Below are 13,499 nucleotides of genomic sequence, written 5' to 3' on the forward strand. Positions count from 1 at the left end.
TATAATAAGTTAGTGCCACAAAATATAAAATATCTTTATATGCTTGTGGGAGGCACGCTGCATAAGATAAGCATATACGTTACTGTCTTCAAAAGAGAAGAGGGTCGTAATAAGGAAATAGAAAAATAAATTTATAACCGCATAAAAAACAGATTTTTACAGTTTTATAAAGAAGATTTGTATCCCTCAAACTGAAAATTTCTCCTGATTTACATATTTAAATCAGGTGCTAATCCTTGGAATTGATCCTACCTTAAACTTTTCCAAAAGTCAGCCAATCCCGTTGTGACACGTAACAAAGTCTAGGAAAAGTACCAAGCAAACGAAAACATTCCTGTCAGCCCCCACAACTCACGAAGCTCGAACGTTAAATACCAAATAGTGTGCTATTGTATTCTCAGTCTGCCACTCCCTACTCAGAAAGTCAACAAAGTGTTCCTTTCTCTGCAACTCTCTCTGAGAGATCAATCTATCAAAGAAATTTCGGAGGCTTTTTTGCACCAAAATCATGATATTTGTTGGTGGGGTCCCATTTTCATCTTCGTCTCAGGTGCTACCTTCACTGTTTCTTTCTTTCTTTCTTGTCCATTTCACTCTTTTCCTTGAACTTTTTCAAATACCCATCTGCTTATTTAGCATAACATAAATCTGTTTGGTAAAAATTCAGTGTTTTTAGATTTTTTTTCCCTTGTGCATTTATAGGAGTGATATTTGTAACCACTGTAGGAGTAAAGAGTGTAAATTTGTCATCCTATTGGGATTTTAAATTTGTAATGAACTATTTGTGACTCTTGTTTATTTGATTTGGAGAGAGACTCTTTGATTGTCAATTCTGTGTAGGATGATAATTTTAACTTTCTTGGGTATGAAGTTTTGTGATGAAAGTTGTTGAAATGCAAATTGGGTTGGATTTTCCTTTCTTTTCTGCTCTACCTTCTTGTTGGGTTGTGAAATTTCATTGCTCTTATTATGGTCTGAGAAGTTAGGATAGGTGTAAATGCGATTGGGGGGAATTCCACCTTACAACTTGCTCTTATATGATGCTTAATGTCAAGACTGGAGCCTCAGTTAGCCTTTCTTATGGTTCCCAACTTCTGGAGTTTAGAATCTTTAATGATGACAAGCTTAGTTGAGTAGTTGATATTGTACATGTGAGAGCATTCATGTGGTTCAAATTTCTTATACTTGGAAGAGAATGAAAAGGAAGTAAATGTGTTTCAACATTTTGGTTTCATAATATGGCAATATAATTCTGGAAAGGACAAAACTTAGGTACTATACCGTAGGTTTCCCAATTAAATTCAACCATGTAATTGCATTGACCAATAAACCACATGGTTGAATTTAATTGTCTTTGCAAAAAGATGTGCTGTATTGATTAATATAATATAGTGCCACGGTTGAATTTAATTGAAGAACCTAAGGTACAACAACTAATGAACTGTACCAAAATTTTATACTTCTGGAAATAATTACATTTTCTCTGAGAAGAGACTTTCCTGTAGGATTGTGAATTCTTGGTTTTATCTGAAAAATAATCTGCTTGCATAATTCCGTCTTATATTATGTGTATAACTAACAAATGCGAAAAACTTGTTCTTATGAACAGGGAAATACCCTGGTTGCTTTGATGGAAGACCCTATTTTGGTATCTGCCGCAAATTCATTCAAGGCTATTCCAGAGAGGAAGTTCTCAGTTTATGAAGAGTCTGGCATGGATAGATTGACGAAGAATAAATGGGTTTATCTGTTCCAAAGAGAATATGGAACTGTTGACCCTGCATTTGTTGATGTATGTGTTCCAAAAAATAAATCCTTAAGATAGCCCCATTTGGAATTTTGGATATAAAATTGTATGGTTTTATGAATTGAATTTACAATTTAATAGCCTTAGAGCAATGTTAGAAATGTTTTCGTACGATGAATTGTCACTTGAAAGAGTACTGCAGTGCTGTTTAGTATTCTTATTTCCAACTTCCTTCTTAACATCAGTTTTCCCCTTTCATATGATAAGTTTGTTGGCACTGATGAAGCAACAACCTGTGTGGGCATTGTTATTCGCAACAAGAAAAATGGAATGTAAGGACTGATTATATGTGGGAGACAGAATTAATTAAAAATATCACAGTTTTATTCCGTTTGGTTCTTTGCATTTGATTCTGTTTTTTTTTAAGTGCAGGACGTCAGTTTCTCATATGGATTCTCCAAATATTGTGGACATGGGCCTCTCCCAGATGTTATTGCATGTTGTTGATCACAATATGGATGCTGAGTTGGATGTACTTTCTGTATTTCTCTATAGTTTTGGCTGCTCAACAATGACATTTTCCTATTGATCTTAATTACTATTACATGGATTGAAAAGACTGCATAATGAAATGAATGCAGGTGCATCTTGTCGGTGGCTTTGAAGATGTTTCACCAAATGTATGGTTTGGGATCCTCTACTTTATTATTGATTTTCCTATGATGTAGTTATCCAAGAGTCAGAATAATTGAAGTTGAGTGTGTTGAACTTTTTATGCAGTATGTTTACTCTAGCACTAGATCAGAAAGCCAGGAACAGTTGGATGGTCATTCCTTTCCATTGTGTGCCAAAATAGTTGAAGCTTTGTTCACAAGACCAGAGAATTTTCATGTTCAGACTCTCTTTGTTCTTGGGCATAACACCAGAAGGGATTCCGAAGGGAATGCATACCCCATTTTCCATGGTTTAGTGGTCAGCTTCAACTCTTTGATTCCTACATCTTAAATATTTTGTCTGTGTTTAGTTCATGCAAATAAATTAAAACCTGCTTGAAAGAAATGGAGCCAGATCTTTCTTTCAAACTGGGAATATCAAACTTGTATTAGCAAAATACTAGTTGGTTTCTGCTGTGGACAAGGTGGTAGAGGAAAAAATGATTTACCCAGCCCATATATACTGTCTTAGCTTCAATCCTGGACTCATAAATTAAAAACAAAAGTGAGAAATGTCATGGAAGAGGCAGCTATATAGATACTGGGTATATGCATTCTCATATATTCTCTTTGCAGTGCTGTAAAGTTAATGATTTAAGCCTGTAGCTCTGATGAATTTGCCACATTTGAAGTCTCAGTTTGACAAAAACCCAAATGCACATAAGCAAGGCCAAAAGATTTATTTGATATGCATTCTGATTCTAGTATTGATTTCTAGCAAAGTATCACTTGTGTGGATCAAATAGTTTCGGGTCATCAAGAAGTATATATATATATATATATGTATATATATATAAAAAATCATTTGGGACAGATTCTAGTTTGGATCTGTTTAATGGCAACGCAAAGACATCTGTTGAGTAGACTAGTTACATGTGTGAGACAGATTCTTGTATGGACTGACTTAATGGCACATAGCAAGACGCATAATCACTAAACCAGTTACTTGTGTGGTGTTCATAGTTTTATGACATGTTTGCAGCCCCTATTGGTTAATGTATGTGGTTGAAGCTTGTAGCACTGTTCTAAAATATTGATTTTAATATTTTTCAACATTTTTCAGGTAGAAACTTCCACTGGATTAGTTACCCCTGCCTGTTTTGATAGAACTTCAAGATGTCCGGATGAGATTGTTAGGAAAATTCGAGTAACATCAGCCTATGAGGACCCCAGTTGGAGTGGCAAGTTGCTTGAGACATATGATACTCAAACTGATCAATTCAGAATTGCTTCATGCTGCTGGTACAATTGTTAAACTACCTACAAACTACAGCTTATGTCATCTGCATTCAAAGAAAGCACAGGATTCATTTCCTTCCAAAGCAGTTTTCTGGTTTTTTTTTTTTTTTCCTGGCTCTTTCTTGCATCTATGCTGATGCTTTGAGCTCTTATTTCCATTGATACAGGAGCTTTCGCCAAAAATATATTTCTTTGACACTACAAAGTCTTTCTGATTCAGAAATTCTCCTCAGATGTTCCACTTCTCCTTCTGCTGAGGCCCCAGATTTTGTGGATAATTTAAGAAGGTATAGTCTGATTAAAATAAATCTGGGATTTACAGTTATTTTCTTATGAGTACGTTTTGGGTGTAAGGGGAGGGGGAAGGGAATGGGACATTCAAACTAGTGACCTCTGCTTCATGAGGCGTGGTCCCCAGCCAATTGTGCTACCCTTAGGGGTCCTTGGTCAGCCTGTGATATAAGCATCTTAAATACTACTTAATAGGCAATAACTATTTGAGCATTACACAATTTGCATTTTGGATGCCAATATACAAGTCGATATGATAGCCATTGACTGGATAGAGAACAAAATAATTTAAGAATAAATAGATATAGTGGTTTTTGTGTCTTTAATAAGTCATGACTTGGGTTTATGGTATGCTGTTTTGCTACCTAAAAGCCCCCGCACCCCAACAGACACACACACAAAAAAACCCCAAAAGGGGCATGTTATAATGCAATAGTTTTTTTCATAGACACACAAACTGCAATCAAAATGTAATAAATAGAATAGAAATGAAAATGAGATGCAAAGAGGGATGAAGACTTTTTTTAAGCAACTTGCAGCACATATATTTTTATTTTCTAATCAATCGTTGTTGAAATCTTGCATCACAAACTGCAATCAAAATCTTATAAAAGGAATAGAAAAGGAAATGATATGCAAAGAGGGATGAAGATATCTTGTGAAAAATAAGATGTTTACCAGTTGAAAACTTAAAGCAAATATATTTTGTGAAACAATGATTGGTTAGAAAATAGTAATAGATTTTATTTTTATAATTTATTTTCTAAATTTTCCCTTTTAGGAAATGGGAGTATCTGATTGAACATCCAGATTGGAGAGAAACCTTTCCTAGGAAGCAGCCACGAGTCTTCGAGAGGACGGGGGATGGAGGTTGGAAAAGGTGCTGATTACAGCTATGAATTTTTTGGCACAACCTTTATGAACAACCATATTGGAGAGAAACCTTTCCTAGGAAGCAGCTATGAGTCTTCGAGAAGGCCGGGGATGGAGGATGGAAAAGGTTGTGCCAAGAACCTCATAAAGGTTGTGAAAAACTTCATTTGAATATTTCCCATTTGGAAATTGACTTTTTTGTTTGGGTCAAGATCATAGTGATTCTTCCAAGCACCTGAGAAACTTGCACATCTTTAGTTCGAAGATGACTTTGTATAGTGACATTTCTGTTGTTGCACAAAATCCAATCTGAACTGTCATCTTGTTCTAGATTAAACAAATTGGTGTGCTATTTTTCTGAGGTTGCCAAACTGGGTATGCAAATCATTCAGTACATTGATCTAATATGTGACTGGTATGTTTCATTTGAATTGAAGATGTGATTCCAGTAAGCTTTTATTAGAGACCAATTTTACAAGTCAGTTGCTTGCTGAATTGCTTTGACTGGTATGGTTATTCAGCAGCTGTAGCAATCCACCTAGCTCCATGATGCAGGCATCGACCCCAGAGGGTGAATGCATGTTTACCATTTTTTTTTTTTTTTGGGTTTTTCATTGATGCTTAAATGAGCAAGATAATTATGCATTTGTTTTTTGGATTAGAGTAAAATGCAGCTAAAAAACAATAGATCAGTGCATTGTCATCAAGGTTCTACCACTGCATTTAGTAAAGTTTGGTGAAGCTAAAATTTGAGCAATATCAGTTGTAGGTTTATGTGTTGCCTTTGTTTGCTTCAAGAACTGTAATTATACTACTACTATTTAGTGTTGAGGCTAAATTGCATTTTTGGTTCCTCAATTTTAAAAGGTTCGATTTTGGTCTTTCAAAATTTAAAATTTAACAATATAGTCCCTCTGTCTAAAAGCCATGAAAGTTGAAATATTGTAAAAAACACCCATTTCCAAGGGCAAGTACAACTCTACAAACTCAGCTAAAAAAAATAAAATATTAAGAGCAGCATCGTTATGTCCAAATGGCAGGAAGCCACAATGGTGGACCACCTATCCATTTATAGAACAGAAAAGTATTTATGTAAAGAATCTAATGTAACATCCATTTCACATGTACATTGGATTCCTTTGAGTGAATTATAGATATATGTAAGGGATTTTACAGCATTAGATACAACTTTGAGTGAATTATATATGTAAACTTGATGAGAAGGTGTATCGTGCATTTATTTTATACATCCTTCTTTTTAGAGCATGTAGATTCTTTACGGTTGTCAGGTTCACACTCCACGTAATGTAAAAAGAAAGATGCATATATCTGATGCATGGGATTATTATTGAAATTCCACATGTATTTGAAAGAGACATTATATAAATCTGTTATATAAGATGTGACATTTGTAAGAATTTTAGGTAGCTAGCGTTTTGAAATGTAGAATGGCTGCAAGGTCTAAGATGGAAAAAAATCTCCCATCAAAAAAAAAAAAAAGATGGAAAAAAATCAACTTTAAACTGTGCCTCGTGTTGCATGTGGAGAATCCTATACTCTGATTTTACTTGACAGAATTCCTGGATGCTTGCTTTGTGCGGGTCTGGTCTTGCAATAGCTTAGCTTCTATGTGGTTTCTTGGTCAATCTATGTTTTGGGTAGCTTGTTTTTGGTGCCATCAACTTTTTCTTTTAAATTTTTTGGATACTTGTTTAACTAACTTTGAACAAATAGGCAATAAGTAATCAACAAAAGTTAACTTTCAAACACACATATCTGTGTTTGGCATAACATATTTTCATTGTCTTTATGTTATTCGAAGTGTTTCTACTAACTATATAAAAAAAGTGAGACTCCATCTATGGTAACCTTTTGGATTAGTCAATCTGGTGGAAAAACTCACCATTTCATCACTTGTTTTATTTGGGTTTAAAAGAAAAACACATAACCCACACCAGTCATGGTTCACCAAACGTCCAAAACACAATGTTTTGTGTGGGAAAGAAAAGCAAGTTTGACGCGGGCAAAGAGCAAGAAATATCTTTTTTCTTCTGACAGACTCATCAGAGAGATAAACTTGAGTTGAGTATGTGTGTAGTGGCCGTGCAATTTGTACATATTTGGTGAGATAAGGCTCAGAGGTAGAGGGCTGTAGGTTTGTAAGGGGAGAGGATTGTGTGATTTAAAGGATGGAAAAAGTCTTGCTAGAAATTATGGATGGATGTGGGTTTATTGGAAGTTGAGAGAGAGAAGTAGAGGACGGTTTGACATTCTCAAGTTCTCAACTCATCACAATATAGGTATCTCTCTCTCTAATATTGTGTAAAAGTACATTAATATTTGAATTTTTTATATATTAAAAATTGAAGCTTAAAAATAATGTATATTCATATAACTCAACCGATATTTTATGATGTTTTTATCAAACAAGTCCAATTTTAAACTTAAATTTTCCTTCCAAATTACCGTTTGGTAAAAGATTTCTAATAACGGTATTTAAGTGGTGTGAAAATACATATTATGATATTTAAATAATGAAAACTATTGTTTAAATAACAATACCTAATAGGCCCTGAATTATTATTTTTTTTAAAAAGCGTCTCCAAGGCAAACAACACATTTAAAAGATATGCATATAAATCACTGTCTCCCAGAGAGAAAAGGGTCATAATAAGGGAATAGAGAAATTTATAACAGCATACAAAACAGATTTTTACGGTTTTATAAAGAAGATTTGTATCCCTCAAACTGAAAATTTCTCCCTCATTCATAACTGATTTACATATTTATTCACTAAACTTTTCCCAAAAGTCAGCCAATCCCGTTGTGACACGTACCAAAGTCTAGGAAAAGTACCAAGCAAACGAAAACATTCCTGTCAGCCCCCACAACTCACGAAGCTCGAACGTTAAATACTAAATACATAGTGTACTATTGTATTCTCAGTCTGCCACTCCCAACTCAGAAAGTCAACAGAGTATTCCTTTCTCTGCAACTCTCTCTGAGAGAGCAATCTATCAAAGAAATTTCGGAGGCTTTTTTTGCACCAAAATCATGATATTTGTTGGTGGGGTCCCATTTTCATCTTCTTCTCAGGTTCTCCCTTCACCGTTTCTTTCTTTCTTGTCCATTTCACTCTTTTCCTCGCACTTTTTCAAATACCCATCTGCTTTTTTAGCATTAACATAAATTTGTTTGGTAAAAATTCAATGTTTTTAGATTATGTGTTCCCTTGTGCATTTATAGGAGCGATATTTGTAACCACTGTAGGAGGAAAGAGTGTAAATTTGTCATCCTATTGGGATTTTAAATTTGTAATGGACTCTTGTGACTCTTGTTTATTTGATTTGGAGAGAGACTCTTTGATTGTCAGTTCTGTTTAGGATGATAATTTAACTTTCTTGGGTTTGAAGTTTTGTGATGAAAGTTGTTGAAATGCAAATTGGGTTGGATTTTCCTTTCTGCTCTACCTTCTTGTTGGGTTGTGAATTTCATTGCTCTTATTATGGTCTGAGAAGTTAGGATAGGTGTAAATGCGATTGGGGGGAATTCCACCTTACAACTTGCTCTTATATGATGCTTAATGTCAAGATTGGAGCCTCAGTTAGCCTTTCTTATGGTTCCCAACTTCTGGAGTTTAGAATCTTTAATGATGACAAGCTTAGTTGAGTAGTTGATATTGTACATATGAGAGCATTCATGTGGTTCAAATTTCTTATACTTGAAGAGAATGAAAAGGAAGTAAATGTGTTTCACCATTTTGGTTTCATAATATGGCAATATAATTCTGGAAAGGACAAAACTTAGGTACTATACCTTAGGTTTCCCAATTAAATTCAACCATGTAATTGCATCGACCAATAAACCACATGGTTGAATTTAATTGTCTTTGCAAAAAGATGTGCTGTATTGATTAATATAGTATAGTGCCATGGTTGAATTTAATTGAAGAACCTAAGGTACAACAACTAATGAATTGTACCAAAATTTTATACTTCTGGAAATAATTACATTTTCTCTGAGAAGAATCTTTCCTGTAGGATTGTAAATTCTTGGTTTTATCTGACATATAATCTGCTTGCATAATTCCATCTTATATTATGTGTATAACTAACAAATGCGAAAAACTTGTGCTTCTGAACAGGGAAATACCCTGGTTGCTTTGATGGAAGACCCTATTTTGGTATCTGCCGCAAATTCATTCAAGGCTATTCCAGAGAGGAAGTTCTCAGTTTATGAAGAGTCTGGCATGGATAGATTGACGAAGAACAAATGGGTTTATCTGTTCCAAAGAGAATATGGAACTGTTGACCCTGCATTTGTTGATGTATGTGTTCCAAAAAATAAATCCTTAAGATAGCCCCATTTGGAATTTCTGATATAAAATTGTATGGTTTTATGAATTGAATTCACAATTTAATAGCCTTAGAGAAGTGTTAGAAATGTTTTCGTACGATGAATTGTCACTTGATAGAGTACTGCAGTGCCGTTTAGTATTCTTATTTCCAACTTCCTTCTTAACATCAGTTTTCCCCTTTCATATGATAAGTTTGTTGGCACTGATGAAGCAACAACCTGTGTGGGCATTGTTATTCGCAACAAGAAAAATGGAATGTAAGAACTGATCATATGTGGGAGACAGAATTAATTAAAAATATCACAGTTTTATTCCGTTTGGTTCTTTGCATTTGATTCTGTTTTTTTTTTTTTAAGTGCAGGACCTCAGTTTCTCATATGGATTCTCCAAATATTGTGGACATGGGCCTCTCCCAGATGTTATTGCATGTTGTTGATCACAATATGGATGCTGAGTTGGATGTACTTTCTCTATTTCTTGGCTTCTCAACAATGACATTTGCTTATTGATCTTAATTACTATTACATGGATTGAAAAGACTGCATAATGAAATGAATGCAGGTGCATCTTGTTGGTGGCTTTGAAGATGTTTCACCAAATGTATGGTTTGGGATCCTCTACTTTATTATTGATTTTCCCATAATGTAGTTATCCAAGAGTCAGAATAATTGAAGTTGAGTGTGTTGAACTTTTTATGCAGTATGCTTACTCTAGCACTAGATCTGAAAGCCAGGAACAGTTGGATGGTCATTCCTTTCCATTGTGTGCCAAAATAGTTGAAGCTCTGTTCACAAGACCAGAGAATTTTCATGTTCAGACTCTCTTTGTTCTTGGGCATAACACCAGAAGGGATTCCGAAGGGAATGCATACCCCATTTTCCATGGTTTAGTGGTCAGCTTCAACTCTATGATTCCTATATTTTAAATGTTTTGTCTGTGTTTAGTTCATGCAAATAAATTAAAACCTGCTAGAAAGAAATTGAGCCAGATCTTTCTTTCAAACTGGGAATATCAAACTTGTATTAGCAAAATACTAGTTGGTTTCCGCTGTGGACAAGGTGGTAGAGGAAAGAATGATTTACCCAGCCCATATATCTGCCTTAGCTTCAATCCTGGACTTATATATTAAAAACAAAAGTGAGAAATGTCATGGAAGAGGCAGCTATATAGATACTGGGTATATGCATTCTCATATTTTCTTTGCAGTGCTGTAAAGTTAATGATTTGAGCCTGTAGCTCTAATGAATTTGCCACATTTGAAGTCTCAGTTAGACAAAAACCCAAATGCACAGAAGCAAGGCCAAAAGATTTATTTGATATGCATTCTGATTCTAGTATTGATTTCTAGCAAAGTATTACTAGTATGGATCAAATAGTTTTGGTTCATCAAGAAGTGTGTGTGTATATATATATAAAATACCATTTGGGACAGATTCTAGTTTGGATCTGTTTAATGGCAAGGCAAAGACATCTGTTGGATAGACTAGTTACATGTGTGAGACAGATTCTTGTATGGACTGACTTAATGGCACATAGCAAGACGCATAATCACTAAACCAGTTACTTGTGTGGTCTTCATAGTTTTATGACATGTTTGCAGCCCCTATTGGTTAATGTATGTGGTTGAAGCTTGTAGCACTGTTCTAAAATATTGATTTTTAATCTTTTTCAACATTTTTCAGGTAGAAACTTCCACTGGATTAGTTACCCCTGCCTGTTTTGATAGAACTTCAAGATGTCCGGATGGGATTGTTAGGAGAATTCGAGTAACGTCAGCCTATGAGGACCCCAGTTGGAGTGGCAAGTTGCTTGAGACATATGATACTCAAACAGATCAATTCAGAATTGCTTCATGCTGCTGGTACAATTGTTAAACTACCTACAAACTACAGCTTCTGTCATCTGCATTCAAAGAAAGCACAGGATTCATTTCTTGCATTTATGCTGATGCTTTGAGCTCTTCTTTCCATTGATACAGGAGCTTTCGCCAAAAATATATTTCTTTGACACTACAAAGTCTTTCTGATTCAGAAATTCTCCTCAGATGTTCCACTTCTCCTTCTGCTGAGGCCCCAGATTTCGTGGATAATTTAAGAAGGTATAGTCTGATTAAAATAAATCTGGGATTTACACTTATTTTCTTATAAGTACGTTTTGGGCATAAGGGGAGGGGGAAGGAAATAGGACATTCAAACTAGTGACCTCTGCTTCATGAGGTGTGGTCCCCAGCCAATTGTGCTACCCTTAGGGGTCCTTGGTCAGCCTGTGATATAAGCATCTTAACTACTACTTAGTAGGCAATAACTATTTGGGCATTACACAATTTGCATTTTGGATGCCAATATACAAGTCAATAAGATAGCCATTGACTGGATAGAGAACAAAATAATTTAAGAATAAATAGATATAATGGTTTTTGTGTCTTTAATAAGTCATGACTTGGGTTTATGGTATGCTGTTTTGCTACCTAAAAGCCCCCGCACCCCCAACAGACACACACACACAAACAAAAAAAAACCCCAAAAGGGGCATGTTATAATGCAATATTTTTTTCATAGACACAAACTGCAATCAAAATGTAATTGGAAGAATAGAAATGAAAAGGAGATGCAACGAGGGATGAAGACTTTTTTTAAGCAACTTGCGGCACATATTTTTTTATTTTCTAATCAATCGTTGTTGAAAACTTGCATCACAAACTGCAATGAAAATCTTATAAAAGGAATAGAAAAGAAAATGAGATGCAAAGTGGGATGAAGATATCTTGTGAAAAATAAAATGCTTACCAGTTGAAAACTTGCTGCAAATATATTTTGTGAAAAAATGATTGGTTAGAAAATAGTAATAGTTTTTATTTTTATAATTTATTTTCTAAATTTTCCCTTTTAGGGAATGGGAGTATCTGATTGAACATCCAGATTGGAGAGAAACCTTTCCTAGGAAGCAGCCACGAGTCTTTGAGAGGGCCAGGGATGGAGGATGGAAAAGGTGCTGATTACAGTTATGAATTTCTTGGCACAACCTTTATGAACAACCAGATTGGAGAGAAACCTTTCCTAGGAAGCAGCCACGAGTCTTCGAGAGGGCTGGGGATGCAGGATGGAAAAGGTTGTGAAAAACTTCGTTTGAATATTTCCCATTTGGAAATTGACTTTCTTGTTTGGGTCAAAATCATAGTGATTCTTCCAAGCGCCTGAGAAACTTGCACGTCTTAGTTTGAAGATGACTATATACAGTGACATTTCTGTTGTTGCACAAAATCCAATCTGAACTGCCATCTTGTACTAGATTAAACAAATTGGTGTGCTATTTTTCTGAGGTTGCCAAACTGGGTGTGCAAATCATTCAATACATTGATCTAATATGTGACTGGTATGGTTCATTTGGATTGAAGATGTGATTCCAATTAGCTTTTATTAGAGACTAATTTTACAAGTCAGTTGCATGCTGAATTGCTTCCTGGTTATTCAGCAGCTGTAGCATAGCTTAAAAAGCTGTTTGTAGTGCTTTTGCTTTTGTTCCCAGAGGTGTATGCATGTGTACCAGTTTATTTTTTTGGGTTTTTCATTGATGCTTAAATGAGCAAGATGATTTTGCAGTTTTTATGGATTAGAGTAAAATGCAGCTAAAAAGCAATAGATCAGTGCATTGTCATCAAGGTTCTACCACTGCATTTAGTAAAGTTTGGTGAAGCTCAAATTTGAGCAATATCAGTTGTAGATTTATATGTGTTGCCTTTGTTTGCTTCAAGAACTGTAATTATACCACTACCATTTAGTGTTGAGGGTAAATTGCATTTTTGGTCCCTCAATTTTTAAAGGTTCGATTTTGGTCTAATCCCTCTGTATAAAAGCCGTGAAAGTTGAAATATTGTAAAAACACCCATTTCCAAGGGCAAGTGAAACTCTACGAACCCAGCTAAAAAATAATAATAAGAGCGGAATCGTTATGTCCAAATGGCAGGAAGCCACAATGGTGGACCACCTATCCATGTATAGCACAAAAAAAGTATTTATGTAAAGAATCTAATGTAACATCCATTTCACATGCACGTTGGATTCCTTTGAGTGAATTATAGATATATATATGCAAGGGATTTTACAGCATTAGGTACAACTTTTAATGGCTGTATTGAAAGTTTCTCTCACGTGTGTGTAATATTATATATATATATATATATATATGTAAACTTGATGAGAAGGTATCTCATGCAATTGTTTTATATATCCTCCTTTTTAGAGCATGTAGATTCTTTACGATTGTCGGGTTCACACTCCAC

The 13,499-nt window shown here is 35.0% G+C and overlaps 1 protein-coding gene across 11 annotated transcripts; it reads left to right on the plus strand.

Annotated features, from left to right (window-relative positions):
• The first annotated feature begins 255 nt into the window (after nt 1-255).
• LOC126724111 (protein N-terminal asparagine amidohydrolase) lies at nt 256-12,613 on the plus strand. 11 transcript variants are annotated; one of them, XM_050428354.1, is made up of 10 exons: nt 256-489; nt 7,898-7,959; nt 9,008-9,190; nt 9,413-9,477; nt 9,582-9,681; nt 9,782-9,820; nt 9,921-10,112; nt 10,903-11,081; nt 11,199-11,318; nt 12,110-12,613. In XM_050428354.1, the coding sequence occupies exons 2-10, from the start codon at nt 7,918-7,920 to the stop codon at nt 12,213-12,215; spliced, it is 1,026 nt and encodes a 341-aa protein (XP_050284311.1). In that variant the 5' UTR covers nt 256-489; nt 7,898-7,917; the 3' UTR covers nt 12,216-12,613. The 11 variants fall into 11 exon arrangements, with proteins under 11 accessions (XP_050284311.1, XP_050284310.1, XP_050284316.1 ...); XM_050428349.1 differs by lacking the exons at nt 7,898-7,959; nt 9,008-9,190; nt 9,413-9,477; ... (3 more) ...; nt 10,903-11,081; nt 11,199-11,318 and adding exons at nt 1,610-1,792; nt 2,015-2,079; nt 2,180-2,288; ... (3 more) ...; nt 3,867-3,986; nt 4,772-4,870 and having other exon boundaries at nt 276-550; nt 12,209-12,613; XM_050428353.1 differs by lacking the exon at nt 7,898-7,959 and having other exon boundaries at nt 256-550.
• Nucleotides 12,614-13,499: the final 886 nt, after the last annotated feature.

The sequence above is a fragment of the Quercus robur genome, chromosome 4, assembly GCF_932294415.1.
Source record: "Quercus robur chromosome 4, dhQueRobu3.1, whole genome shotgun sequence".
NCBI classification, from domain to species: domain Eukaryota; kingdom Viridiplantae; phylum Streptophyta; class Magnoliopsida; order Fagales; family Fagaceae; genus Quercus; species Quercus robur.

What these genes read in the sequence shown, in the direction of transcription:
- LOC126724111 (XM_050428349.1), top strand. Translation starts at nt 509, where the DNA reads ATGATATTTGTTGGTGGGGTCCCATTTTCATCTTCGTCTCAG. An exon ending in CGCAACAAGAAAAATGGAAT is followed by an intron (nt 2,080 to 2,179) that starts GTAAGGACTGAT and finishes TTTTAAGTGCAG; the next exon opens with GACGTCAGTTTCTCATATGG. An exon ending in AGAATTGCTTCATGCTGCTG is followed by an intron (nt 3,703 to 3,866) that starts GTACAATTGTTA and finishes CCATTGATACAG; the next exon opens with GAGCTTTCGCCAAAAATATA.